The sequence below is a fragment of the Pleurodeles waltl genome, chromosome 2_1 (assembly GCF_031143425.1).
Source record: "Pleurodeles waltl isolate 20211129_DDA chromosome 2_1, aPleWal1.hap1.20221129, whole genome shotgun sequence".
NCBI lineage: Eukaryota > Metazoa > Chordata > Amphibia > Caudata > Salamandridae > Pleurodeles > Pleurodeles waltl.
Genome location: NC_090438.1, coordinates 33084670 through 33110237, shown reverse-complemented (window position 1 = coordinate 33110237; position 25568 = coordinate 33084670). Strand labels below are relative to the sequence as shown.

At 48.9% G+C, this 25568-nt stretch overlaps 2 protein-coding genes across 6 annotated transcripts in view; both read left to right on the top strand.

The window, feature by feature from the left end:
• The window catches only part of LOC138260813 (gap junction beta-1 protein-like), a 31463-nt gene extending 27510 nt beyond the window's left edge, over window positions 1–3953 (top strand). Inside the window, exon 2 of the mRNA XM_069209249.1 lies at window positions 1742–3953. Within this exon, the coding sequence (XP_069065350.1) occupies window positions 1754–2470 (717 nt within the window). The 5' untranslated portion in view covers window positions 1742–1753 and the 3' untranslated portion in view covers window positions 2471–3953. The remainder of the gene's footprint in view (window positions 1–1741) is intronic.
• Window positions 1–20264, top strand: part of LOC138260778 (gap junction beta-1 protein-like) — a 47794-nt gene extending 27530 nt beyond the window's left edge. For all 5 annotated transcript variants that reach the window (XM_069209229.1, XM_069209247.1, XM_069209236.1 and 2 more), the window contains exon 2: window positions 17980–20264. In XM_069209229.1, coding sequence (XP_069065330.1) covers window positions 17992–18789 — 798 coding nt within the window. In that variant the 5' untranslated portion in view covers window positions 17980–17991 and the 3' untranslated portion in view covers window positions 18790–20264. The remainder of the gene's footprint in view (window positions 1–17979) is intronic.
• Window positions 20265–25568: the final 5304 nt, after the last annotated feature.

Below are 25568 nucleotides of genomic sequence, written 5' to 3'. Positions count from 1 at the left end.
AAGATGCCTGTATGCAGATCTGGAAGTTATGTGCCTGAGCGGTAGATGCCTGTATGCAGTTCTGGAAGTTATGCCACTTGGTGAGATGGATGCTTGAATGCAGTTCTGGAAATTATGTGCTTGAGAGGTAGATGGTTGTATGCACTTCGGGAAGTTATGTGCTTTAGAAGAAGATGCCTGGATGCTCGAGAAACAGATGCCTGTCTGGAGTTCCAGTAGTGATGACGCTTGAGAAGCACATGGTCGTATGCAGTTCTGGAAGTTATGTGCTTGAGAGGAAGATGGTGGTATGAACATCTGGAAGTTATGTGCTTGAGAAACAGATGCTTGTATGCAGTTCTGGAAGTTATGTGCTTGAGAGGAAGATGCCTGTATGCAGATCTGGAAGTTATGTGCTTGAGAGGCACATGGTCATATGCACTTCTGGAAGTTATGTGCTTGAGAAGCAGATGCTTGTATGCAGTTCTGGAAGTTATGGCACTTGGTGAGACGGATGCTTGAATGCACTTCTGGAAATTATGTGCTTGAGAGGAAGATGGTTGTATGCACTTCGGTAAGTTATGTGCTTTAGAGGAAGATGCCTGTATGCAGATCTGAAAGTTATGTGCTTGAGAGGTAGATGCCTGTATGCAGTTCTGGAAGATATGTCACTTGGTGAGATGGATGCTTGATTGCAGTTCTAGAAGTTATGTACTTGAGAGGAAGATGGTTGTATGCAGCCCTGGAGGTTATGGTGCTTGAGAAGTAGATGCCTGTATGCAGTCATGGAAGTTATGGTGCTTGAGAGGTAGATGCCTGTATGCAGTCCTGGAAGTTATGGTGCTTGAGAGGTAGATGGTTGTATGCAGTCGTTGAAGTTATGGTGCTTGAGAGGCAAATGGTGGTATGCAGTTCTGGAAGTTATGTGCTTGAGAGGAAGATGGTAGTATGCAGTTCTGGAAGTTATGTGCTTGAGAAGCAGATGCTTGTATGCAGTGCTGGAAGTAATGTGCTTGAGAGGTAGACGTCTGTATGCAGTTCTGGAAGTTATGTGCTTGAGAGGAAGATGCTTGTATGCAATCCTGGAAGTTATGTGCTTGAGAGGAAGATGCCTGTATGCCGTTCTGGAAGTTACTGTGCTTGAAAGGCAGATGGTTGTAGGCAGTCCTGGAGGTTATGGCGCTTGAGTGGCAGATATTTGTTTACAGTTCTGAAAGTTATGCTGCGCGGGTCTGTTAGTTATGGAGGCTGGAGAGGTGGATGTTTGTATGTGGTTCAAGTAGTTTTGGTAGCTGGAAAGGCAGAAGTTTGCATTCAGTCCTGGTTTTCTTTTTGGGTATTTGCAGAATAAGACACCCTCTTAATCTTGACCTCCTGCCCACTTAGCATTAAACCACCTTCTGAGTAGGCTCTTTAAGTGGTCCTTTAGAGGTTATATTTGTGCAGCCATTGGTGGGCGTAGCAGTAGGTCATCCTTGATATCACTGTCTTGGACACTTAGGGCCTGATTTACAATTTGGCGGACGGGTTATTCCATCACAAACGTGACAGATATCCCATCGGCCGTATTACAAGTTCTATAGTATGAAAGGGAATTGTAAGATGGCGGACGGCATATCCGTAGCGTTTGTGAGGGAGTAACCCCATCCACCAAACTCCAAATTAGGCCCTAATCCATATGTACAATGCAACCCCTTCTGCTTTTGCTAAGTGTTCCCTGAAGCAACGCCTACCTACCCCTCTCCATGTTTCTTTCATTTAGGCGTCAGAGAAGATGAACTGGGCCGGCCTGTACGCCACGCTCGGTGGAGTGAGCCGCCATTCTACGAGCATCGGCCGCATCTGGCTCTCCGTGGTCTTCATCTTCCGGATCATGGTGCTGGTGGTGGCCGCTGAGACTGTATGGAGTGACGAGAAGTCCTCCTTCACTTGTAACACCGAACAGCCTGGTTGCAACAGCGTCTGCTACGATGAGTTCTTCCCCATCTCCCACATCCGTCTCTGGGCCCTGCAGATGATCATCGTGTCGACCCCGGCCCTGCTCGTGGCCATGCATATTGCACACCTGCAGCACCAGGAGAAGAAAATGCTGAAGATGTCCGGCCAAGGAGACGCCGCGCACTTAGACGAGGTTAAAAAACACAAAGTGCGCATCTCTGGCTCGCTGTGGTGGACCTACTCCCTCAGTGTGATTTTTCGCATCATCTTTGAGGTTGGCTTTATGTACCTCTTCTACGTGATCTACCCGGGGTACAAGATGATCCGGCTGGTCAAATGCAGCGCCTACCCTTGCCCCAACACCGTGGACTGCTTCGTCTCCAGACCGACCGAGAAGACCATCTTCACAGTCTTCATGCTGACTACATCCGGCATATGCATAGTGCTCAACGTGGCCGAACTCATCTTCCTCATCTTCAGAGCCTGCACGCGGTGCTACCGGGGAGAGACCAGCGTGTCATCTGCCAGAAGCTCCTTCTACCATGGCAAGTAGCAACCACAGAAGAAGCTGAAGGACATGCAGCTGGAGGAGGGAACCTGGATGAAGAAGAAACATCGGCTAACTGCCTCACCATCCAAAGGATGAGTCTCCTCTCTCTCTCTCTCTCCTCTAGATCTGCCTGGCCTGAGCAGCAAAGCCGCCTTTTGCAAGGATTAAAAACACTCAAGCAGACATGATGTAGCTAGAGGTCTTACTCCAAGATAGACTTTGAACATAAAAGACTAGTCGCTCAACTATTGGTCAACAAAGCCATGTTGGGAGATGGTTACAAGATGCAGGTCAGAAGTTTCTGCTGGTGGTATCCTGGTCACTCTGGTTTCAGCAGACACATCTCATTTGCCCATAAACTGCTTGTCCACCCCTGTGATTGTTTACGTGGACTTGTGGAGTACAGGCTTCTTTAATGGACGTTGAGTGGACTCTCCTACTGTGGCTCTGAAAGAAGAAGCAGTGGTGGAAAGGGATCAGGGGGCTTTCCACGTACCACAAAGAACCAGCCCATGGCCAGAGATGGTGGACCCTCCTTCCCCAGTGTTGCTGTCCTGGTCATGTCCAATCGCTTGCCTTCCTGTAATATCACTCCGGCATCATCCAGGAACGACTCACAGTATTGTTCAGTATACTGAGGTCGTGAGTACACCTTTCAGCAGGGAGAATAACCACAGAGCTTCCTGGGGTACTCAGGAAATCTGCAAGCTGTTCCTTTGGATGACTGGGACTGAGTCACCCCCTGTTCCTGACACATGACTGACTCTGCCCCACTTCCACTGGCCTCTTAGGGCCCGGTGAGATATTTGCCAGATTCCCAGGTCACTCCACCTTTAGTCCTCTCTAAGGTGCTGTAACTAGGACTCCTGTAACCATTTCAAGGGAATGCGGTGTTGTGCTGTACAAACTCACTATTACAGGAATACTTGAGCTGTTACATTGTGGGTCACAGCTGCCAAGTTTCCCAGGGCCATGCATGATGTGCTGCTCCAGTTCAGGACTTTTTCCTTTGAATTCTGGGATTTGTAGTCCTGTTTTATAATAGAATAAACAAAACTACAAGTCCCAGAATTCTAAGGTCAAACCTGGACTGGGGCAGCGCATCACGCATGGGCCTGGGAAACTTGGCAAGGCTGGTGGGTTGGGGTAGGATATAGGATTTTGTGTGGGGGTTAAGAGTTTGCATGAGTCTGGGTGGGTTTTAGGTACTGTTCGTAAAAAATAATTCTGTTTTCTCTAGATGTGTTTGTGATTTGAAAACCCTCACCCCTCTGCTCCCATGTAGCCTCGCGGCCAGGCGGTTACTGATGACGTCACCGGCGGATGCTGATGACGTCACGGGTCCATCTGGTGGGTGGGGGGCGGGGAGACTGACAGAAGAGTGATTTGTAAAAGAGCATTGAAATAATTTAAATGAACCAAGAGTTTGCACATGTAGCTGGAAAAGCTGCCACGTTTTACCTTCAATAAAAGGGCTTTTTATTAACCAAGGGGGTCTCTCTCTTTTTAATACTGAAAATGTTGATCCATTTCTGATCTGTCTCTTGGTGTGTTTTTATACAACTGTTATTGTTCCAAACGTAACTGTCCTCATGCCAGCGAACCTTCAGGATCTGTGGATGTCCCGTCACTGACTATAGCGCTTCGACTCTGGAGGCAGACAATGACCCATGTCTCACATCCGGTGCTTACTTACAAAACCGCCTGCTTACAGGCAGGGCCACGGGGATTGTGCGGCAGGAGAAGGCCCCATGAAAGGAAAGCCTTGATGCAATACATCTTGGAATAATATTACAAATTATTTTGTCATTTTTAAACTACGTAACACTGGGCATTGGTAGGACCTCAATAGTACCAATTTAGCACCTAAATATAGCCATAAGCAACACAAATATGAGCCGCCCAGCTATGCAAAGGGAATTTTACTGGGCAACAATATGTGTCACTGCATTTTTAGTAACTTTTGAACCGTTCTAGCTAGAATTTTTTTTTTGTCAAAATCTGCCGATTATGTGGCAGATGATGGATTGTGTAGCAAATGTGGCAAAAGTATAACTTTCAGAAATCGCCACAGCTGCACAATCGCATACTTCCAGTGGCCCTGCTTACTCGTTACAGACTCCGTAGCGCAAAGACTCACATCTCTAGGTGACATTTCCTTTGGTCATTATGGCATTGACTGAGCAGAGGTATGCATTCTCTGGAGGCGGGGTCTGTGCCTGGAACAAACGTCTGTCATTGGTGATTCAGATTAAGCCCCACCCCTTCCTGCTGTGGGATTCTGTGATCCTGAACATAGTTATCCCACACTTCCTGGTTGAAACATTTACATCTGAGGCGAAATCTCGAATTTAAATGTCTGGGGTCGCAAGAGTGCCTGCTTTATTCTACATTACTGTATCTCTAGTAATTACCCACACCTTGTGTCAATGATCACAGCTTCCCCTTCCTTGGAACCCTCCCCTGCAAACTAACAACACTGCATTTCCTCCAGTCTCTCTGCTCATCCCAGCAGCCATTTTCACGAAACTCACTCTAATGACCACACTTAGCGCCTATTAATGTAATCTACCACAAAGAAACTGGATGAATGCATGGATGGGTTTCTGTGAGATCAGAAGACTGACCCTGGTAACCAAGAACACTGAAATAACCGCTAACCTTGGGTTCCAGAGTAGCATGCTGCCCTTCACGAAGTGCTTCAATGCCTCGTCAGCGGTTGTAAGTGCTACATAAATGCAACTACAATACCGTTCTCTGTAATGCGCCCTGACACCCTCTTTTCCGTACGCTTTGCTGAATCATCCGCTAACTTTTGTGCTTTCGTTCCCTCAAAGTCTCCGGGTCTGCTCCTTTTGCAACTCCATATTGGGTAAAGAATTACAGCAGCCGCCTCTCACTGTCGCTTCCTCCATTTTTGCAGTCTCTCGCCCTGTCTCCCTCTCTCCCTCTCTCTCTATCTCTCTCTAATCTGCTGTGGTTTTTTGGCTATCATATCATACGGCGCCGCGTTGACCGTCTGTTGTATCTGGCACTGTAGACCTATCAAAGAAGGCCTCAGACCGCTCTTCAAGTATGGTCAGTGCCCGATGCAGCGGGGGTAAGAGTGCCCACAGGGTGCCCCCTGTCTGGATGGAAGGACACCCAAAGAGTGTATATATTGTTAGGGTAGGTTTTCCACAAGGGAGGCGGTCACCGGGTGCCCAGTCCCAGTGACTGGACTCATCAGATCACAAGAGTGTGCGCGAGATGTGTTTGTGCTTCTCTGGTCATGGTTTACTCTCTACCTTATGGTGTAAACTGCAGTGGAACTTGCCCTCCTTCGTGTGAATCTGGTGCAAGTGGTCTTGCTTGTGTTCACTCCACACAGTGCTACCAAAGAGCTCCATGTTAAGGTCAGGCCCCTTTGAGAGTCTGACTCAATTTACCACCTCTTCAGCTCCCACTCAGTCGACAAGCACTTCAAAATGACAGTCATTGCATTAAATGAAAACAAAAAAGTGCAGGTAATCACTCTTTAGACACCTGTTTGCTACTGAGAAGTGCTAGTAATCTCTCATTTAATGTATTGCAGAGGTGCTGAGAAGTACAGGTCCTCTCCCTTTCAAGTGAAAGAAATGCAGGTGTGGAATCGCATTTTACAGTTCTTAGGGATGCTAGGCCTAGTGGCCCCTGTGATACACAATGAAAATCTCTGCACAGGCCTAGCATTAAGGAAAGAGGCCTACAAATGTAATTTGCTACTGCTAGGAACGCATTATGTTGCAAGGCTTGCTCTCTGAACAGCCACCATGAAATATAATCGTCATTGCATGCTAACTGAAGCAATATCCCTTCCGGAAAGTACCAGTCTGAGTAAGTGATTGTAGGAAGTTGGCTCTGTATGTGCTATTTCGAAGTAAGGAATAGCATGCACAGAGTCCAAGGGTTCCCCTTAGAGGTAAAATAGTGGTAAAAAGAGATAATACTAATGCTCTATTTTGTGGTAGTGTGGTCGAGCAGTAGGCTTATCCAAGGAGTAGTGTTAAGCATTTGTTGTACATACACATAGACAATAAATGAGGTACACACACTCAGAGACAAATCCAGCCAATAGGTTTTTATATAGAAAAATATCTTTTCTTAGTTTATTTTAAGAACCACAGGTTCAAATTCTACATGTAATATCTCATTCGAAAGGTATTGCAGGTAAGTACTTTAGGAACTTCAAATCATCAAAATTGCATGTATACTTTTCAAGTTATTCACAAATAGCTGTTTTAAAAGTGGACACTTAGTGCAATTTTCACAGTTCCTAGGGGAGGTAAGTATTTGTTAGGTTAACCAGGTAAGTAAGACACTTACAGGGCTTAGTTCTTGGTCCAAGGTAGCCCACCGTTGGGGGTTCAGAGCAACCCCAAAGTCACCACACCAGCAGCTCAGGGCCGGTCAGGTGCAGAGTTCAAAGTGGTGCCCAAAACGCATAGGCTAGAATGGAGAGAAGGGGGTGCCCCGGTTCCGGTCTGCTTGCAGGTAAGTACCCGCGTCTTCGGAGGGCAGACCCGGGGGGTTTTGTAGGGCACCGGGGGGGACACAAGCCCACACAGAAATTTCACCCTCAGCAGCGCGGGGGCGGCCGGGTGCAGTGTAGAAACAAGCGTCGGGTTTGTAATGGAAGTCAATGGGAGATCTAGGGATCTCTTCAGCGCTGCAGGCAGGCAAGGGGGGGGGTTCCTCGGGGAAACCTCCACTTGATCAAGGGAGAGGGACTCCTGGGGGTCACTCCTCCAGTGAAAGTCCGGTCCTTCAGGTCCTGGGGGCTGCGGGTGCAGGGTCTCTCCCAGGTGTCGGGACTTAGGATTCAAAGAGTCGCGGTCAGGGGAAGCCTCGGGATTCCCTCTGCAGGCGGCGCTGTGGGGGCTCAGGGGGGACAGGTTTTTGTACTCACAGTCTTAGAGTAGTCCTGGGGTCCCTCCTGAGGTGTTGGATCGCTACCAGCCGAGTCGGGGTCGCCGGGTGCAGTGTTGCAAGTCTCACGCTTCTTGCGGAGAGCTTGCAGGGTTCTTTAAAGCTGCTGGAAACAAAGTTGCAGCTTTTCTTGGAGCAGGTCCGCTGTCCTCGGGAGTTTCTTGTCTTTTCGAAGCCGGGGCAGTCCTCAGAGGATGTCGAGGTCGCTGGTCCCTTTGGAAGGCGTCGCTGGAGCAGGATCTTTGGAAGGCAGGAGACAGGCCGGTGAGTTTCTGGAGCCAAGGCAGTTGTCGTCTTCTGGTCTTCCTCTGCAGGGGTTTTCAGCTAGGCAGTCCTTCTTCTTGTAGTTGCAGGAATCTAATTTTCTAGGGTTCAGGGTAGCCCTTAAATACTAAATTTAAGGGCGTGTTTAGGTCTGGGGGGTTAGTAGCCAATGGCTACTAGCCCTGAGGGTGGGTACACCCTCTTTGTGCCTCCTCCCAAGGGGAGGGGGTCACAATCCTAACCCTATTGGGGGAATCCTCCATCTGCAAGATGGAGGATTTCTAAAAGTCAGAGTCACCTCAGCTCAGGACACCATAGGGGCTGTCCTGACTGGTCAGTGACTCCTCCTTGTTGCTTTCTTTGTTCCCTCCAGCCTTGCCGCCAAAAGTGGGGGCCGTGGCCGGAGGGGGCGGGCAACTCCACTAAGCTGGAGTGCCCTGCTGGGCTGTGACAAAGGGGTGAGCCTTTGAGGCTCACCGCCAGGTGTCACAGCTCCTGCCTGGGGGAGGTGTTAGCATCTCCACCCAGTGCAGGCTTTGTTACTGGCCTCAGAGTGACAAAGGCACTCTCCCCATGGGGCCAGCAACATGTCTCTGGTGTGGCAGGCTGCTGGAACTAGTCAGCCTACACAGACAGTCGGTTAAGTTTCAGGGGGCACCTCTAAGGTGCCCTCGGTGGTGTATTTTACAATAAAATGTACACTGGCATCAGTGTGCATTTATTGTGCTGAGAAGTTTGATACCAAACTTCCCAGTTTTCAGTGTAGCCATTATGGTGCTGTGGAGTTCGTGTTTGACAGACTCCCAGACCATATACTCTTATGGCTACCCTGCACTTACAATGTCTAAGGTTTTGTTTAGACACTGTAGGGGTACCATGCTCATGCACTGGTACCCTCACCTATGGTATAGTGCACCCTGCCTTAGGGCTGTAAGGCCTGCTAGAGGGGTGTCTTACCTATACTGCATAGGCAGTGAGAGGCTGGCATGGCACCCTGAGGGGAGTGCCATGTCGACTTACTCGTTTTGTCCTCACTAGCACACACAAGCTGGCAAGCAGTGTGTCTGTGCTGAGTGAGAGGTCTCCAGGGTGGCATAAGACATGCTGCAGCCCTTAGAGACCTTCCTTGGCATCAGGGCCCTTGGTACTAGAAGTACCAGTTACAAGGGACTTATCTGGATGCCAGGGTCTGCCAATTGTGGATACCAAAGTACAGGTTAGGGAAAGAACACTGGTGCTGGGGCCTGGTTAGCAGGCCTCAGCACACTTTCAATTGTAAACATAGCATCAGCAAAGGCAAAAAGTCAGGGGGCAACCATGCCAAGGAGGCATTTCCTTACACAACCCCCCTCAAACGAAAGAGGATGAGACTAACCTTTCCCAAGAGAGTCTTAATTTTCTAAGTGGAAGAACCTGGAAAGGCCATCTGCATTGGCATGGGCAGTCCCAGGTCTGTGTTCCACTATAAAGTCCATTCCCTGTAGGGAGATGGACCACCTCAACAGTTTAGGATTTTCACCTTTCATTTGCATCAGCCATTTGAGAGGTCTGTGGTCAGTTTGAACTAGGAAGTGAGTCCCAAAGAGGTATGGTCTCAGCTTCTTCAGGGACCAAACCACAGCAAAGGCCTCCCTCTCAATGGCACTCCAACGCTGCTCCCTGGGGAGTAACCTCCTGCTAATGAAAGCAACAGGCTGGTCAAGGCCATCATCATTTGTTTGGGACAAAACTGCCCCTATCCCATGTTCAGAGGCATCAGTCTGCACAATGAACTGCTTAGAATAATCTGGAGCTTTTAGAACTGGTGCTGAGCACATTGCTTGTTTCAGGGTGTCAAAGGCCTGTTGGCATTCCACAGTCCAGTTCACTTTCTTGGGCATTTTCTTGGAGGTGAGTTCAGTGAGGGCTGTCACAATGGATCCATATCCCTTCACAAACCTCCTGTAATACCCAGTCAAGCCAAGGAATGCCCTGACTTGAGTCTGGGTTTTTGGAGCTACCCAGTCCAGAATAGTCTGGATCTTGGGTTGGAGTGGCTGAACTTGGCCTCCACCTACAAGGTGGCCCAAGTAAACCACAGTTCCCTGCCCTATCTGGCATTTGGATGCCTTGATAGAGAGGCCTGCTGATTGCAGAGCCTTCAAAACCTTCTTCAGGTGGACCAGGTGATCCTGCCAGGTGGAGCTAAAGACAGCAATATCATCTAGATAAGCTGTGCTAAAGGACTCCAAACCAGCAAGGACTTGATTCACCAACCTTTGGAAGGTGGCAGGGGCATTCTTTAAACCAAAGGGCATAACAGTAAACTGATAATGCCCATCAGGTGTGGAGAATGCTGTCTTTTCTTTTGCTCCAGGTGCCATTTTTATTTGCCAGTACCCTGCTGTCAAGTCAAAGGTACTTAGGAATTTGGCAGCACCTAATTTATCAATGAGCTCATCAGCTCTTGGAATTGGATGGGCATCTGTCTTGGTGACAGAGTTGAGCCCTCTGTAGTCCACACAAAACCTCATCTCTTTCTTTCCATCTTTGGTGTGAGGTTTGGGGACTAAGACCACTGGGCTAGCCCAGGGGCTGTCAGAGCGCTCAATTACTCCCAATTCCAGCATCTTGTGGACTTCCACCTTGATGCTTTCCTTAACATGGTCAGATTGTCTAAAGATTTTGTTCTTGACAGGCATGCTGTCTCCTGTGTCCACATCATGGGTTCACAGGTGTGTCTGACCAGGGGTTAAGGAGAAGAGTTCAGGAAACTGTTGTAGGACTCTCCTACAATCAGCTTGCTGTTGGCCAGAGAGGGTGTCTGAGTAGATCACTCCATCTACTGTGCCATCTTTTGGGTCTGATGACAGAAGATCAGGGAGAGGTTCACTCTCTGCCTCCTGATCCTCATCTGTTACCATCAATAGATTCACATCAGCCCTGTCATGGAAGAGCTTAAGGCGGTTCACATGGATCACCCTCTTGGGGCTCCTGCTTGTGCCCAGGTCCACCAAGTAGGTGACCTGACTCTTCCTTTCTAGTACTGGGTAAGGGCCACTCCATTTGTCCTGGAGTGCCCTGGGAGCCACAGGCTCCAGAACCCAGACTTTCTGCCCTGGTTGGAACTCAACCAGTGCAGCCTTTTGGTCATACCAAAACTTCTGGAGCTGTTGGCTGGCCTCAAGGTTTTTGGTTGCCTTTTCCATGTACTCTGCCATTCTAGAGCGAAGGCCAAGTACATAGTCCACTATGTCCTGTTTAGGCTCATGGAGAGGTCTCTCCCAGCCTTCTTTAACAAGGGCAAGTGGTCCCCTTACAGGATGACCAAACAGAAGTTCAAAGGGTTAGAATCCTACTCCCTTCTGTGGCACCTCTCTGTAAGCGAAAAGCAGACATGGCAAGAGGACATCCCATCTCCTTTTGAGCTTTTCTGGGAGCCCCATGATCATGCCTTTTAATGTCTTGTTGAATCTCTCAACCAAGCCATTAGTTTGGGGATGGTATGGTGTAGTGAATTTATAAGTCACTCCACACTCATTCCACATGTGCTTTAGGTATGCTGACATGAAGTTGGTACCTCTGTCAGACACCACCTCCTTAGGGAAACCCACTCTGGTAAAGATACCAATGAGGGCCTTGGCTACTGCAGGGGCAGTAGTCGACCTAAGGGGAATAGCTTCAGGATACCTGGTAGCATGATCCACTACTACCAGGATATACATATTTCCTGAGGCTGTGGGAGGTTCTAGTGGACCAACTATGTCCACACCCACTCTTTCAAAGGGAACCCCCACCACTGGAAGTGGAATGAGGGGGGCCTTTGGATGTCCACCTGTCTTACCACTGGCTTGACAGGTGGGGCAGGAGAGGCAAAACTCCTTAACCATGTTGGACATATTGGGCCAGTAGAAGTGGTTGACTAACCTCTCCCACGTCTTGGTTTGTCCCAAATGTCCAGCAAGGGGAATGTCATGGGCCAATGTTAGAATGAACTTCCTGAACAGCTGAGGCACTACCACTCTCCTAGTGGCACCAGGTTTGGGGTCTCTGGCCTCAGTGTACAGGAGTCCATCTTCCCAATAGACCCTATGCGTTCCATTTTTCTTGCCTTTGGACTCTTCAGCAGCTTGCTGCCTAAGGCCTTCAAGAGAGGGACAGGTTTCTTATCCCTTACACAGCTCCTCCCTTGAGGGTCCCCCTGGGCCTAAGAGCTCAACCTGGTAAGGTTCAAGCTCCAAAGGCTCAGTTCCTTCAGAGGGCAGAACTTCTTCCTGAGAAGAGAGGTTCCCTTTCTTTTGCTGTGTTGTAGTTGGTTTCCCAACTGACTTTCCTGTTCTCTTGGTAGGCTGGGCCATTCTTCCAGACTCCAGCTCTACTTGTTCACCCTGTGCCTTGCATTGTGCTCTTGTTTTCACACATACCAGTTCAGGGATACCCAGCATTGCTGCATGGGTTTTTAGTTCTACCTCAGCCCATGCTGAGGACTCCAGGTCATTTCCAAGCAGACAGTCCACTGGGATATTTGAGGAGACCACCACCTGTTTCAGGCCATTGACCCCTCCCCATTCTAAAGTAACCATTGCCATGGGATGTACTTTTCTCTGATTGTCAGCGTTGGTGACTGTGTAAGTTTTTCCAGTCAGGTATTGGCCAGGGGAAACCAGTTTCTCTGTCACCATGGTGACACTGGCACCTGTATCCCTCAGGCCCTCTATTCTAGTCCCATTAATTAAGAGTTGCTGTCTGTATTTTTGCATGTTAGGCGGCCAGACAGCTAGTGTGGCTAAATCCACCCCACCCTCAGAAACTAGAGTAGCTTCAGTGTGGACCCTGATTTGCTCTGGGCACACTGTTGATCCCACTTGGAGACTAGCCATACCAGTGTTACCTGGATGGGAGTTTGGAGTGGAACCTTTCTTGGGACAGGCCTTGTCTCCAGTTTGGTGTCCATGCTGTTTACAGCTATGACACCAGGCCTTTTTGGGATCAAAGTTTTTACCCTTGTACCCATTGTTTTGTGAAGAGGCTCTGGGCCCACCCTCCTGTGCAGGTTTTTGGGGGCCTGTAGAAGACTCTTTACTATTTTTAGTTTTGGTTGTCTCATCACCCTTCCCCTGGGGAGTCTTTGTGACCCCTTTCTTTTGGTCACCCCCTGTTGAAGTCTTGGACACCCTTGTCTTGACCCAATGGTCCGCCTTCTTTCCCAATTCTTGGGGAGAAATTGGTCCTAGGTCTACCAGATGCTGATGCAGTTTATCATTGAAACAATTACTCAATAGGTGTTCTTTCACAAATAAATTGTACAGCCCATCATAATTACTTACACCACTGCCTTGAATCCAACCATCTAGTGTTTTCACTGAGTAGTCAACAAAGTCAACCCAGGTCTGGCTCGAGGATTTTTGAGCCCCCCTGAACCTAATCCTGTACTCCTCAGTGGAGAATCCAAAGCCCTCAATCAGGGTACCCTTCATGAGGTCATAAGATTCTGCATCTTTTCCAGAGAGTGTGAGGAGTCTATCCCTACACTTTCCAGTGAACATTTCCCAAAGGAGAGCACCCCAGTGAGATCTGTTCACTTTTCTGGTTACACAAGCCCTCTCAAAAGCTGTGAACCATTTGGTGATGTCATCACCATCTTCATATTTTGTCACAATCCCTTTGGGGATTTTTAACATGTCAGGAGAATCTCTGACCCTATTTATATTGCTGCCACCATTGATGGGTCCTAGGCCCATCTCTTGTCTTTCCCTTTCTATGGCTAGGAGCTGTCTCTCTAAAGCCAATCTTTTGGCCATCCTGGCTAACAGGAGGTCATCTTCACTGAGAGCATCCTCAGTGATTTCAGAAATGTGGGACCCTCCTGTGAGGGACTCACTATTTCTGACTAACACAGTTGGAGACAGGACTTGAGGGGTCCTGTTCTCCCTATTTAGGACTGGAGGAGGGACATTGGCCTCCAAGTCACTAATTTCTTCCTCTGTGAGGTCATCATCAGAGGGGTTGGCTTTTTCAAACTCTGCCAACAGCTCCTGGAGCTGAATTTTGGTAGGTCTGGAGCCAATGGTTATTTTTTTGATATTACAGAGAGACCTTAGCTCCCTCATCTTAAGATGGAGGTAAGGTGTGGTGTCGAGTTCCACCACCTGCATCTCTGTATCAGACATTATTCTGCTAAGAGTTGGAATACTTTTTTAAGAATCTAAAACTGTTTCTAGAATCTAATTCAAACTTGTAACAAATTTTTAAACTCTAAAAAGACAATGCTAAACAGGGACTTAACACACAAGGCCCTAGCAGGATTTTTAAGAATTTAGAAAACTTTCAAATTGCAAAAATGAATTTCTAATGACAATTTTGGAATTTGTCGTGTGATCAGGTATTGGCTGAGTAGTCCAGCAAATGCAAAGTCTTGTACCCCACCGCTGATCCACCAATGTAGGAAGTTGGCTCTGTATGTGCTATTTCAAAGTAAGGAATAGCATGCACAGAGTCCAAGGGTTCCCCTTAGAGGTAAAATAGTGGTAAAAAGAGATAATACTAATGCTCTATTTTGTGGTAGTGTGGTCGAGCAGTAGGCTTATCCAAGGAGTAGTGTTAAGCATTTGTTGTACATACACATAGACAATAAATGAGGTACACACACTCAGAGACAAATCCAGCCAATAGGTTTTTATATAGAAAAATATCTTTTCTTAGTTTATTTTAAGAACCACAGGTTCAAATTCTACATGTAATATCTCATTCGAAAGGTATTGCAGGTAAGTACTTTAGGAACTTCAAATCATCAAAATTGCATGTATACTTTTCAAGTTATTCACAAATAGCTGTTTTAAAAGTGGACACTTAGTGCAATTTTCACAGTTCCTAGGGGAGGTAAGTATTTGTTAGGTTAACCAGGTAAGTAAGACACTTACAGGGCTTAGTTCTTGGTCCAAGGTAGCCCACCGTTGGGGGTTCAGAGCAACCCCAAAGTCACCACACCAGCAGCTCAGGGCCGGTCAGGTGCAGAGTTCAAAGTGGTGCCCAAAACGCATAGGCTAGAATGGAGAGAAGGGGGTGCCCCGGTTCCGGTCTGCTTGCAGGTAAGTACCCGCGTCTTCGGAGGGCAGACCCGGGGGGTTTTGTAGGGCACCGGGGGGGACACAAGCCCACACAGAAATTTCACCCTCAGCAGCGCGGGGGCGGCCGGGTGCAGTGTAGAAACAAGCGTCGGGTTTGTAATGGAAGTCAATGGGAGATCTAGGGATCTCTTCAGCGCTGCAGGCAGGCAAGGGGGGGGGTTCCTCGGGGAAACCTCCACTTGATCAAGGGAGAGGGACTCCTGGGGGTCACTCCTCCAGTGAAAGTCCGGTCCTTCAGGTCCTGGGGGCTGCGGGTGCAGGGTCTCTCCCAGGTGTCGGGACTTAGGATTCAAAGAGTCGCGGTCAGGGGAAGCCTCGGGATTCCCTCTGCAGGCGGCGCTGTGGGGGCTCAGGGGGGACAGGTTTTTGTACTCACAGTCTTAGAGTAGTCCTGGGGTCCCTCCTGAGGTGTTGGATCGCTACCAGCCGAGTCGGGGTCGCCGGGTGCAGTGTTGCAAGTCTCACGCTTCTTGCGGGGAGCTTGCAGGGTTCTTTAAAGCTGCTGGAAACAAAGTTGCAGCTTTTCTTGGAGCAGGTCCGCTGTCCTCGGGAGTTTCTTGTCTTTTCGAAGCCGGGGCAGTCCTCAGAGGATGTCGAGGTCGCTGGTCCCTTTGGAAGGCGTCGCTGGAGCAGGATCTTTGGAAGGCAGGAGACAGGCCGGTGAGTTTCTGGAGCCAAGGCAGTTGTCGTCTTCTGGTCTTCCTCTGCAGGGGTTTTCAGCTAGGCAGTCCTTCTTCTTGTAGTTGCAGGAATCTAATTTTCTAGGGTTCAGGGTAGCCCTTAAATACTAAATTTAAGGGCGTGTTTAGGTCTGGGGGGTTAGTAGCCAATGGCTACTAGCCCTGAGGGTGGGTACACCCTCTTTGTGCCTCCTCCCAAGGGGAGGGGGTCACAATCCTAACCCTATTGGGGGAATCCTCCATCTGCAAGATGGAGGATTTCTAAAAGTCAGAGTCACCTCAGCTCAGGACACCTTAGGGGCTGTCCTGACTGGTCAGTGACTCCTCCTTGTTGCTTTCTTTGTTCCCTCCAGCCTTGCCGCCAAAAGTGGGGGCCGTGGCCGGAGGGGGCGGGCAACTCCACTAAGCTGGAGTGCCCTGCTGGGCTGTGACAAAGGGGTGAGCCTTTGAGGCTCACCGCCAGGTGTCACAGCTCCTGCCTGGGGGAGGTGTTAGCATCTCCACCCAGTGCAGGCTTTGTTACTGGCCTCAGAGTGACAAAGGCACTCTCCCCATGGGGCCAGCAACATGTCTCTGGTGTGGCAGGCTGCTGGAACTAGTCAGCCTACACAGACAGTCGGTTAAGTTTCAGGGGGCACCTCTAAGGTGCCCTCGGTGGTGTATTTTACAATAAAATGTACACTGGCATCAGTGTGCATTTATTGTGCTGAGAAGTTTGATACCAAACTTCCCAGTTTTCAGTGTAGCCATTATGGTGCTGTGGAGTTCGTGTTTGACAGACTCCCAGACCATATACTCTTATGGCTACCCTGCACTTACAATGTCTAAGGTTTTGTTTAGACACTGTAGGGGTACCATGCTCATGCACTGGTACCCTCACCTATGGTATAGTGCACCCTGCCTTAGGGCTGTAAGGCCTGCTAGAGGGGTGTCTTACCTATACTGCATAGGCAGTGAGAGGCTGGCATGGCACCCTGAGGGGAGTGCCATGTCGACTTACTCGTTTTGTCCTCACTAGCACACACAAGCTGGCAAGCAGTGTGTCTGTGCTGAGTGAGAGGTCTCCAGGGTGGCATAAGACATGCTGCAGCCCTTAGAGACCTTCCTTGGCATCAGGGCCCTTGGTACTAGAAGTACCAGTTACAAGGGACTTATCTGGATGCCAGGGTCTGCCAATTGTGGATACCAAAGTACAGGTTAGGGAAAGAACACTGGTGCTGGGGCCTGGTTAGCAGGCCTCAGCACACTTTCAATTGTAAACATAGCATCAGCAAAGGCAAAAAGTCAGGGGGCAACCATGCCAAGGAGGCATTTCCTTACAGTGATGTCAGCCATAATGGAGAAATAATCATACGTCAATCATACGTCAATGTCAAGAACCAATAGAACGTCGAATTATGTTTGTGGTTTAATACTATAAAAGATTGTGTATTACTTCCTTTAATCGGGATGTTCGTGTACAACTAGTACCGAGCATCCTCCATGTACATGTCTTTCTATCTCTAATAAATTATTTATGTTTACCTAGAAGAGCTGGCTAATGGTCGTTTGTATCCTGGATGGGTGCTGAATAATTAGGCTTCTACACAGGTACTCAGTACCGGACAATACCTGCCCATTTAAAGCAATGCACTTAGTGCTGCAAAAAAAATCTAAAAATGATTAAAAAAATATGTGCCCCTTCCTGCGGTGTTTGGAAAAGACAGACAGACAGTGTGCAGATCAACACCCCATGCTGTAGTACAGCAGCGCCCCTCCCCGTGACAGGCACATGCACCTGTAAAAATCACAAGGTGGGTTGGGATAGAAGGTACCCGCTGTGTGTGTCCAACACACAAAAGCAACAGTGGAATCATTTTGGAATAGTAACTTGTAAATGGAACACTCATTTATCTCCAGCCAAATAGCCTACAGCTTGCATGGAGCTAGGAACAGGCTCTTCACTCAGGAAGGAGGTAACAGTTCTGGCAGAGCCCAGGATCTTCCTCTGAGAGGGTAACTTCTACCCACCACGGAGCACTGAGTCTGTGACCGGGTCCCTGTGGGTCTTGAATCCTCCACGCCGCACAGTGGATCTCCTACTTATGTGTAACAGAAAGAGGGCGTTGGTATTGGTAGCCAGCAGGCCCTCTCTGGTGATTAGTCACGCTATATAAATCCACTTGATTGATTGATTGCTGGATTGATTGCTGGATAGATTGATCGATTGCTTGATTGATTGAGTTGTTCCACGAGGGGTAAGTGCAGGTCTGGGGCTGTGAATGGTGACATGAAGTCTCAGTTGACAGCTAAGTAAGTGTTTGTGCTGGGCACATAGAACATTTTATTGAGGGCACGTGTGAGAGAGTGTGGAGGTTACCTCAAACCGTTTTGGGAGCTAAGTGCAATACGTGCAAGTCTAAGCATTTATAGTATGGACGTGTTCATCAAATCATGTTTCTTGGGCACACTTGCCTCTGTGCTCTTGTCACGGGCCCTTCGGCAACTAACAACTACTCTGTCTTTTTGCCACTAGGTGTAAGGCAAGATGAACTGGGCCGGCCTCTATGCCATCCTGAGCGGAGTGAGCCGCCATTCTACGAGCATCGGCCGCATCTGGCTCTCCGTGGTCTTCATCTTCCGGATCATGGTGCTGGTGGTGGCCGCTGAGAGTGTGTGGGGTGACGAGAAGTCCTCCTTCACCTGCAACACGCAACAACCCGGTTGCAACAGCGTCTGCTATGATGAGTTCTTCCCCATCTCACACATCCGTCTCTGGGCCCTGCAGATGATCATCGTGTCGACCCCGGCCCTGCTCGTGGCCATGCACATCGCATACCTGCAGCACCAGGAGAAGAAAATGCTGAAGATGTCCGGCCAAGGAGACGCCAAGCACTTGGACGAGGTTAAAAAGCACAAAGTGCGCATCTCGGGCACACTCTGGTGGACCTACTCCCTCAGCGTGATCTTCCGCATCATCTTTGAGGTTGGCTTTATGTACCTCTTCTACATGATCTACCCGGGGTACAAGATGATCCGTTTGGTCAAATGCAGCGCCTACCCTTGCCCCAACACCGTGGACTGCTTCGTCTCCAGGCCGACCGAGAAGACCATCTTCACAGTCTTCATGCTGACCACATCCGGCATATGCATAGTGCTCAACGTGGCAGAGATGCTCTTTCTCATCGCCAGAGCCTGCACACGGCGGTCCAGGAAGCGCTCGAGCTTGGCATCGACGAAAACTTCCTTCTACGAAGGCAAAGAATACAAGCAGAATGAGATTAACCAAAGACTGACCGAAGGTGGAGAATTGAAGGAGAAGGGGGTCCACTGCTCGGCCTCCTAAGGCAGGCCTTCCTCCTCCTCCTCCTCCTCCTGCTCCTCTGCCACAAACAGACACGAGCAGCACAGGTACCTTTTCGAAAGGTCAAGCACAGACTAGAAGGGGCTGGTGGTGGTGGTAGAGGGACTGCACAACAAATACCTTGAGCAGACAACAAAGACATTGGGCAAGAGGTCAACAAGGCTGCACCGTGATTGGGCAGCAGGCTTCAGATCAGGATGGAACCTTATCTTCTAGCTGAAGGCTGACCATTGCCAATAGAACACGGAGAGGTGGAATCATATGTGGAGACCACCATGAACCAGTAAACTCTGTAGATGGTAGCTCAGCAGTGGCGTCTGACCATGACTTTGTGGCTTATTCACATTTATTTATTCGCTGGACTGTGGGTCGAGAGCAGATCAAGCAGCGCTTCTCTTGAGTCACAGGAGGAAGGAGCTGGAGGGGAGGGTGGGAGGATTCTTGCCTGTTACAGAACACCACGGAGAGACACTGAAGCAGTTGAACACTATGGACACGAATGGAAAGAAGATATACCTCTAAGCCCGACACTACCAATGTCATCCCGGCCATGAATGTTACCCTAACCACCACCACCAAACTGAGTTCCATCAAAGTCTAGGTCACCCTGCTCCAATATTATTGTTATTTTGGACTATTCCCCCTCCTAAACTGCTCCATTGTGTGCCAGAAAAAGTCCCCCACACTGCGTTACTTCACTCTGTGACAATCGTATCCCAATCCCAACCAGTTCTTGACCCATCACCAATCGTGCGCCACCCTTCATGAGGCATACTTTCAGCGTTATACCTCCCTTAAACAATTTTAAATCCTCCTACCAACATGGTTAAGCTGCCTTGTGTAAATCTCATTTTCACACTGAATCTTTTGTCCACTCCATGCAGCATTTCTTGATGTCGTACCACCCTTTACTAACGCTCAGCCCCCTCCAGCCGAGTCCCTCTTGCACAGTGTTCGACTAGCAGTATTGATAGAAAATCCTATAGTGGTCTCAGGACCTAGCTGCCCTGAGTACTTCAGGAAGTGATGGGCACATTGGTAGGAATGAGTAACTTTTTGACCAATAACTTATATGACCCCCAACCCACAAAGCTGGGCACAAAATGGCTGCTTCGGTACAATACAGGGTTACGTTTAGGACATGAAGGATTTTACTGTTTGCTTTCCTTTTTTAATGTTAAATTAAATTGATTGCACTCTTGTTTTGATGAGTGTTTACATCCTGTGTTCATCCCAGCCCTTGGCGTTCACACAACTGCACATGTCGCACAGTGATGACATCACATATTGCACTGCCTCGCGGTATGGGAGGGTGAGGTTCTTATTAAAGAGAGAAATCATGACTAATGGAAAAAATGATTTTAGATCAAGTAATCAATGTTGACGTGAGTGATGAACATAAGTTACTGAGATACTTTGGAAGAGTTTTTTAATTATTAAAGTCAATTTATAAAGTACGTCTTTGCTGCTATCTGTCTGGCACTCTCTGGCAGTTTAATTTAATCTCTCCCCCTCTCAGCCTTCCATTCAGTTTGATTGACACGTATATAGAATAAGACTATTTGGGGTGGGTGACTACTCATCTCAAGGAATACTCACAACCCTTGACAGTATGAACTTTCGAAGTCACTAAATTTACCTGCGCTCAGCCACCTATTAGCTATGGCACAGAGCAGACAGGCTTCACTTAGAGTAAATTGTAAAGTATGGATGCAGTACCAAAACAGTAATGGAGTCAAAATGCCAAAACACAAAGAATTCACAATCTGAATTAAAAACAAATAGATTAAAATGTAATGAACAAAATGACACCAAAATGATAAAAATCCACTAAGGGGAACCAGCAATATGAATTTGTAAAGCCTTAACTAAGAATAGCACCAAGAAGCACAAAACAACGATGGATGTGGTAGACCATGACGTAGGAGTAGTTTGAGGCTGACCTGATGGAGGGCGGTCAGATACGCAGCCAGGTATGTCCTGGTGAAAGAGTTTACCCTCTGACTTATGGACTGATTTAGAAGTCGGAGGATGGGTTACTCTGTCACAACAGTGACGGACATCCCGTCTGCCGACACATAAATTCCATAGAATGTAATGGGATTTAGATGTTGGTGGATGGGATATCCATCACCGTTGTTGACGGGGTAATTCCCCGCCAACTTCTAAATCAGGCTCTTAGTCGTTTAAGTCTCACTCCACCCACCTCTAAAGCCCCCTTATTTCAGGGAAGGCACTTAGGGGGTCAGTCACCGACCACGGGAGCACCGCCAACAGGCTGGCGGTGCTCCCTCGAGCATTCTGACCGCGGCGGTTCAGCCGCGGTCAGAAACGGAAAGTCGGCGGTCTCCCGCCGACTTTCCGCTGCTCGGGTGAATCCTCCATGGCTGCGGAGCGCGCTCCGCAGCCATGGGGATTCTGACACCCCCTACCGCCATCCTGTTCCTGGCGGGTCTCCCGCCAGGAACAGGATGGCGGTAGGGGGTGCCGCGGGGCCCCACTGTGTATTTCAGTGTCTGCAAAGCAGACACTGAAATACGCGACGGGTGCAACTGCACCCGTCGCACCTTCCCAATACGCCGGCTCCATTCGGAGCCGGCGTCCTCGTGGGAAGGTAGATTTGCCTTGGGCTGGCGGGCGGCCTTTTGGCGGCCGCCCGCCAGCCCAGGGCAAATTTCAAAATACCCTCAGCGGTCTTGTGACCGCGGAGCGGTATTTTGACGGGGGAACATTGGCGGGCGGCCTACGCCGCCCGCCAATGTTAGAATCACCCCCTTAGAGACTCACAGAGAACATCTCGACTAAATTATTCAACTACTATTTTTAATATTTATTTAAAATCCAATCAGATGGTATAGTTTTTAATAAATATTTAGGAAAATTACGTTTTTAAAAATGACTTTTTCCCTTCCCGAAGCTCCTGGGTGCTAATTTGCATTAGCCTAACAGCAACTGCTCTGCCAGTGCATGACCTTGAAGAGGTGTAAAAAATGCTCCTAGAGCAGGTACAAAGGTTTAGGCCTGGTTCGGGCTCATGTGTTCAGGCGAAGGCCAAGGAATAGGTGCATTCCACTAATGATGGCTTACATATTAGCATATCTGTTGAGTTGATGCAAGTTTGCACAAGGATCAAAGAACTGGTGAAAACGGTGATCAGGAAGTACTCTGTTTTCAGCGGGGTTGAGCTTAGAATGGTCTGGCCGCCTGGCCCCCATGCAATCTGGAGGACCACCACCTCCCTGGGGCTAATAAAGTAAATATGGGGGGCCACCCACGCTCCCCGCAAACCCAGGTACCGCCATCTCCCCAGAGCAGAAATTAAAATTGAATGCAGGGTGGCATATGGCTACCCTGCAGTCCCGGGGATCGCCACCTCCCAGAGGCTATTGATGTTGGAGGGGGCGGCTGTCTGGCCCCCATTCGAGGAGCTACTGATGTCCCTGGGAACCGCCACATCCCAGAACCAGCATCTGCTGTGTCCTGGGGTGCCCACCCCGGGACATTGCTGTTTGCTCTGACTTTGTGGGAGCTTTCACAGGTCCCACCAAGTCAGAGGAAACACTACAGTTCCCTCACTGCGAGCGGACGTTTCCTCTGTTTCCCTGCCTGCGGAGAGGCAGGCAGGGAAACAGAGGAAACATTACTCTCACGGAGAGGGAACTGCTTTAGTAGCTCCCTCTCTGTGACAGCCATGCCAGCTCCCACAGGCAGTGGGAAGCCAGTTGGGACCACAGGGCCATTCAGGCTCTCCTTGCGGTCCCCAACCGGCTTCCCACTGACTTGGTGCCCTGGCAGGAACCCAGCTCATGGCTGGGCCCTGGGGGATGGGGTCCCCAGGGTGAGATCGGCACTGGGGAGGGGGGCCCAAAAAATAATTAAATATTTAGGTTGGGGTCTGGGGGATGGGGTCTCTGGGGCCAAGATGGCTTGGGGAGTGGGGGCTGTGCAGAGTTGGGTGGTTATTGGGGTTGGCCACAGGGGTTGGGCGTAGGCCTTGCGACCAACCTCTGCTGTGTAATTAGCAGTGCATGGTGAGGGCAGGCGTTCAGGCTGTAGAAATTAACATGGGGAAAATGTGTTTGGGACCTCCCCGTTTCTCGGCCCCGTACTCGACGTATCACCCCGAAACTTACAAGACAGCAGCTGAAGCGAACATTGAATTTATTTGGAAAATTTAATGAAGGTTCATCAACCGGCGCCAAAGATATAGGCAAGTCAAAAAATGCTTTTTCAATGGAAACAAGATCCCCAGTATGTAGGTTGCATATATATATATATATATATATAATTTGCACTGTTTTACATAGTGCAATTACTGCCCAAGGACCAAGAGCATTGGAGCTCTTCACCTGTGCACCAGAATACATTACATAAGGTCTGATTCATTTTATGCGTGAGTGTCACAGAGAAAGTGGGATGATTGTGTACGATCGCGTATAGTCAGCACAGTCGCTTTTTAAATGACTTTGTGAAGTAAATAAAACAACAGCAAAACAAACTGGAAGGTTGGCCTGGAGATCGGCTTGGGAATACTGGACTCCAGGCTTCAACTGTGCCAGGGGCCCGGGGCCCTATCCCAAACCACACGGTTGCGGGGCAGCAGCAGCGCTTGTACTGGAGCCCAATCTGCAGGCTTCTGGTACTGGATCAGGAACTAGGACTGAAAAAGATGGTAAAATGACATCTTCCCCTTGTGGGAGCATTTGGGCAAATTCTGGTTGCCAATCAGGTGTATAATGTGACCCTCAGTTTGAATATTTAGGCCCAGATTTATAGTTTTTTAGCACCACATTTGCGTTATTTTGTGATGCAAAAGTGGTGCAAACTTACAAAATACAATTATATTTTGTAAGTTTGCGCTGCTTTTGCGTAAAAAAATGACGCAAATGCAGCGCTAAAAAAGTATAAATCTGTGCCTTAATTTGTAAACTTGATTGGGAGGGGCGCCGCGCCTGCCTGGGGTTTGGAATTCAAGGAAGTCGTTAGTTCCTCTCACATCCAGAAACTCTTGGTCTCAATATGTGTGGCATACGTAGCTAAGATCCGCAAACTTCTTCTTACTACATTGAGGTTTTTGTTGTAGAAGGTTTTCAATCGCACAGCACGTTCCCACAAAACCCCGGCTGAACAACCCCCAAAAGAGACTTCACACAGGCTGTATTTATAGAACAATTGTGTTCAACACTCACACGCGTGATTAACGCAGTTGGATTAGTGTGTTCTCAGTGTAAATGTCAATGACCACACAACACACAACAATATGCAATGTACGTTTGGGCGTAAATCTCAGTGATCAATGCAAAGCGCAATAATAAGCCCCACCGCGTTAAATATTGATCACTGTATATACATTTGAGGAAACAATTCATTCCCTCCTTGCACCCCCATAAGGTGCCACCTGCTGTCAGCACTAGGCCCACTCTCATGGTACTTTCGATCAGTGTAATACGTGCAATCGAGGGTGTGCTCCGGGGCTGACACTAGCAGCACTATGTACATCACAGTAAGCCACACTTCCACCTAGACCCACGGCCTCTGCCGCTCTAGTAAAATACGATATAAACATTATGAACCACGTGGCAGAGCCTGAGTACCCAGCAACACCTCAGTGCTGCCCAGCACTCACTTGTTCATGCTCAGACTCACTCCCTCACATCCACCCCATGCCTAGGCACAGGGCACGCGTATCAGTTGTTGCTAGTACGGATGCACACACGCTTGTACATACTCGCTCCTGGCACCCTATTGCAATGCCTTGATAACTGGCAAGTGGATGCCCATACCTTTGCACACACTCTGGGTCCCAACCTGCCCTCCACCTGCCAACCAGCCTCCAGTTTACCTCGCCCCACCGCAACCCCAAAGACTATAGTACCTTTCCCCTGTGCGCCCAGCCACTCACGGCTAAGTCACAACTCTCCAGGTGTTGGGGGCAAACAAGGAGGAGACATTCAGGCTCCCAATAGGAGGGTCACTCAGAGGTCTGAAAAACACAAGGGGAGGAACACCCGGGCCAACCATTAGACTCAGAGGCACCCAGCCCCGCCAGACAATCCAATGTTACCAAGTAGTAATCAAGTTCAGTGCAGCCATCTTTGCTAACTCCAGTGAACAGCAGGACAGTCCTTCTTCAGTCGTCCCTCCATTGCAGACATGATTTGAGTTCTGGGTGCCAGGGGGGTCACGTTTATGCTCAGAACTTGCCCACGGGATGTGGTGACTACTAACCAATGGGATACCAGGTCCCTTCCCGCCTGATGATGACTTCCTGCAATGTGTGGCTTCTAATTATTCCGGAGTGCAATATTCTACCCACTCTCATGGTGGAAGAACCCTTCTTTCACTGTGTGGAGCTTAGTAGCCCACCCTAGAGGTTTGGCAATGCTTTCCCCTCTCTGTCCCTGGCACCAACTTGTCTACCAGAACAAAAGAGCAGCTCCTCATGTGTGTGTTCAGCATTTGCCCTTCAAAGGAAGATTCACCTTTAAAGATCACCTCTTGGGCTCACTCCCTGTGTGGCTTCCTGCAGGAGGGAGGTGACACCTCTTCCAGCGGCAGGCCTCGATTGTGTCCTTTCCGAGGAGTCGTACACACCTCTCCTTGGAAGGGCAGAAGGCTGTCTTGTGCCCAGCATCTGCAAATGGGCATTGGAAAATGTGGGCAACATTACATTCGACTTGGGCATCAATTTGGGTTTAATGTAACAATTCTTTTGATACCATTCAGGAGCTAGCACAGCTGTAACGATGCACTTGCCAACG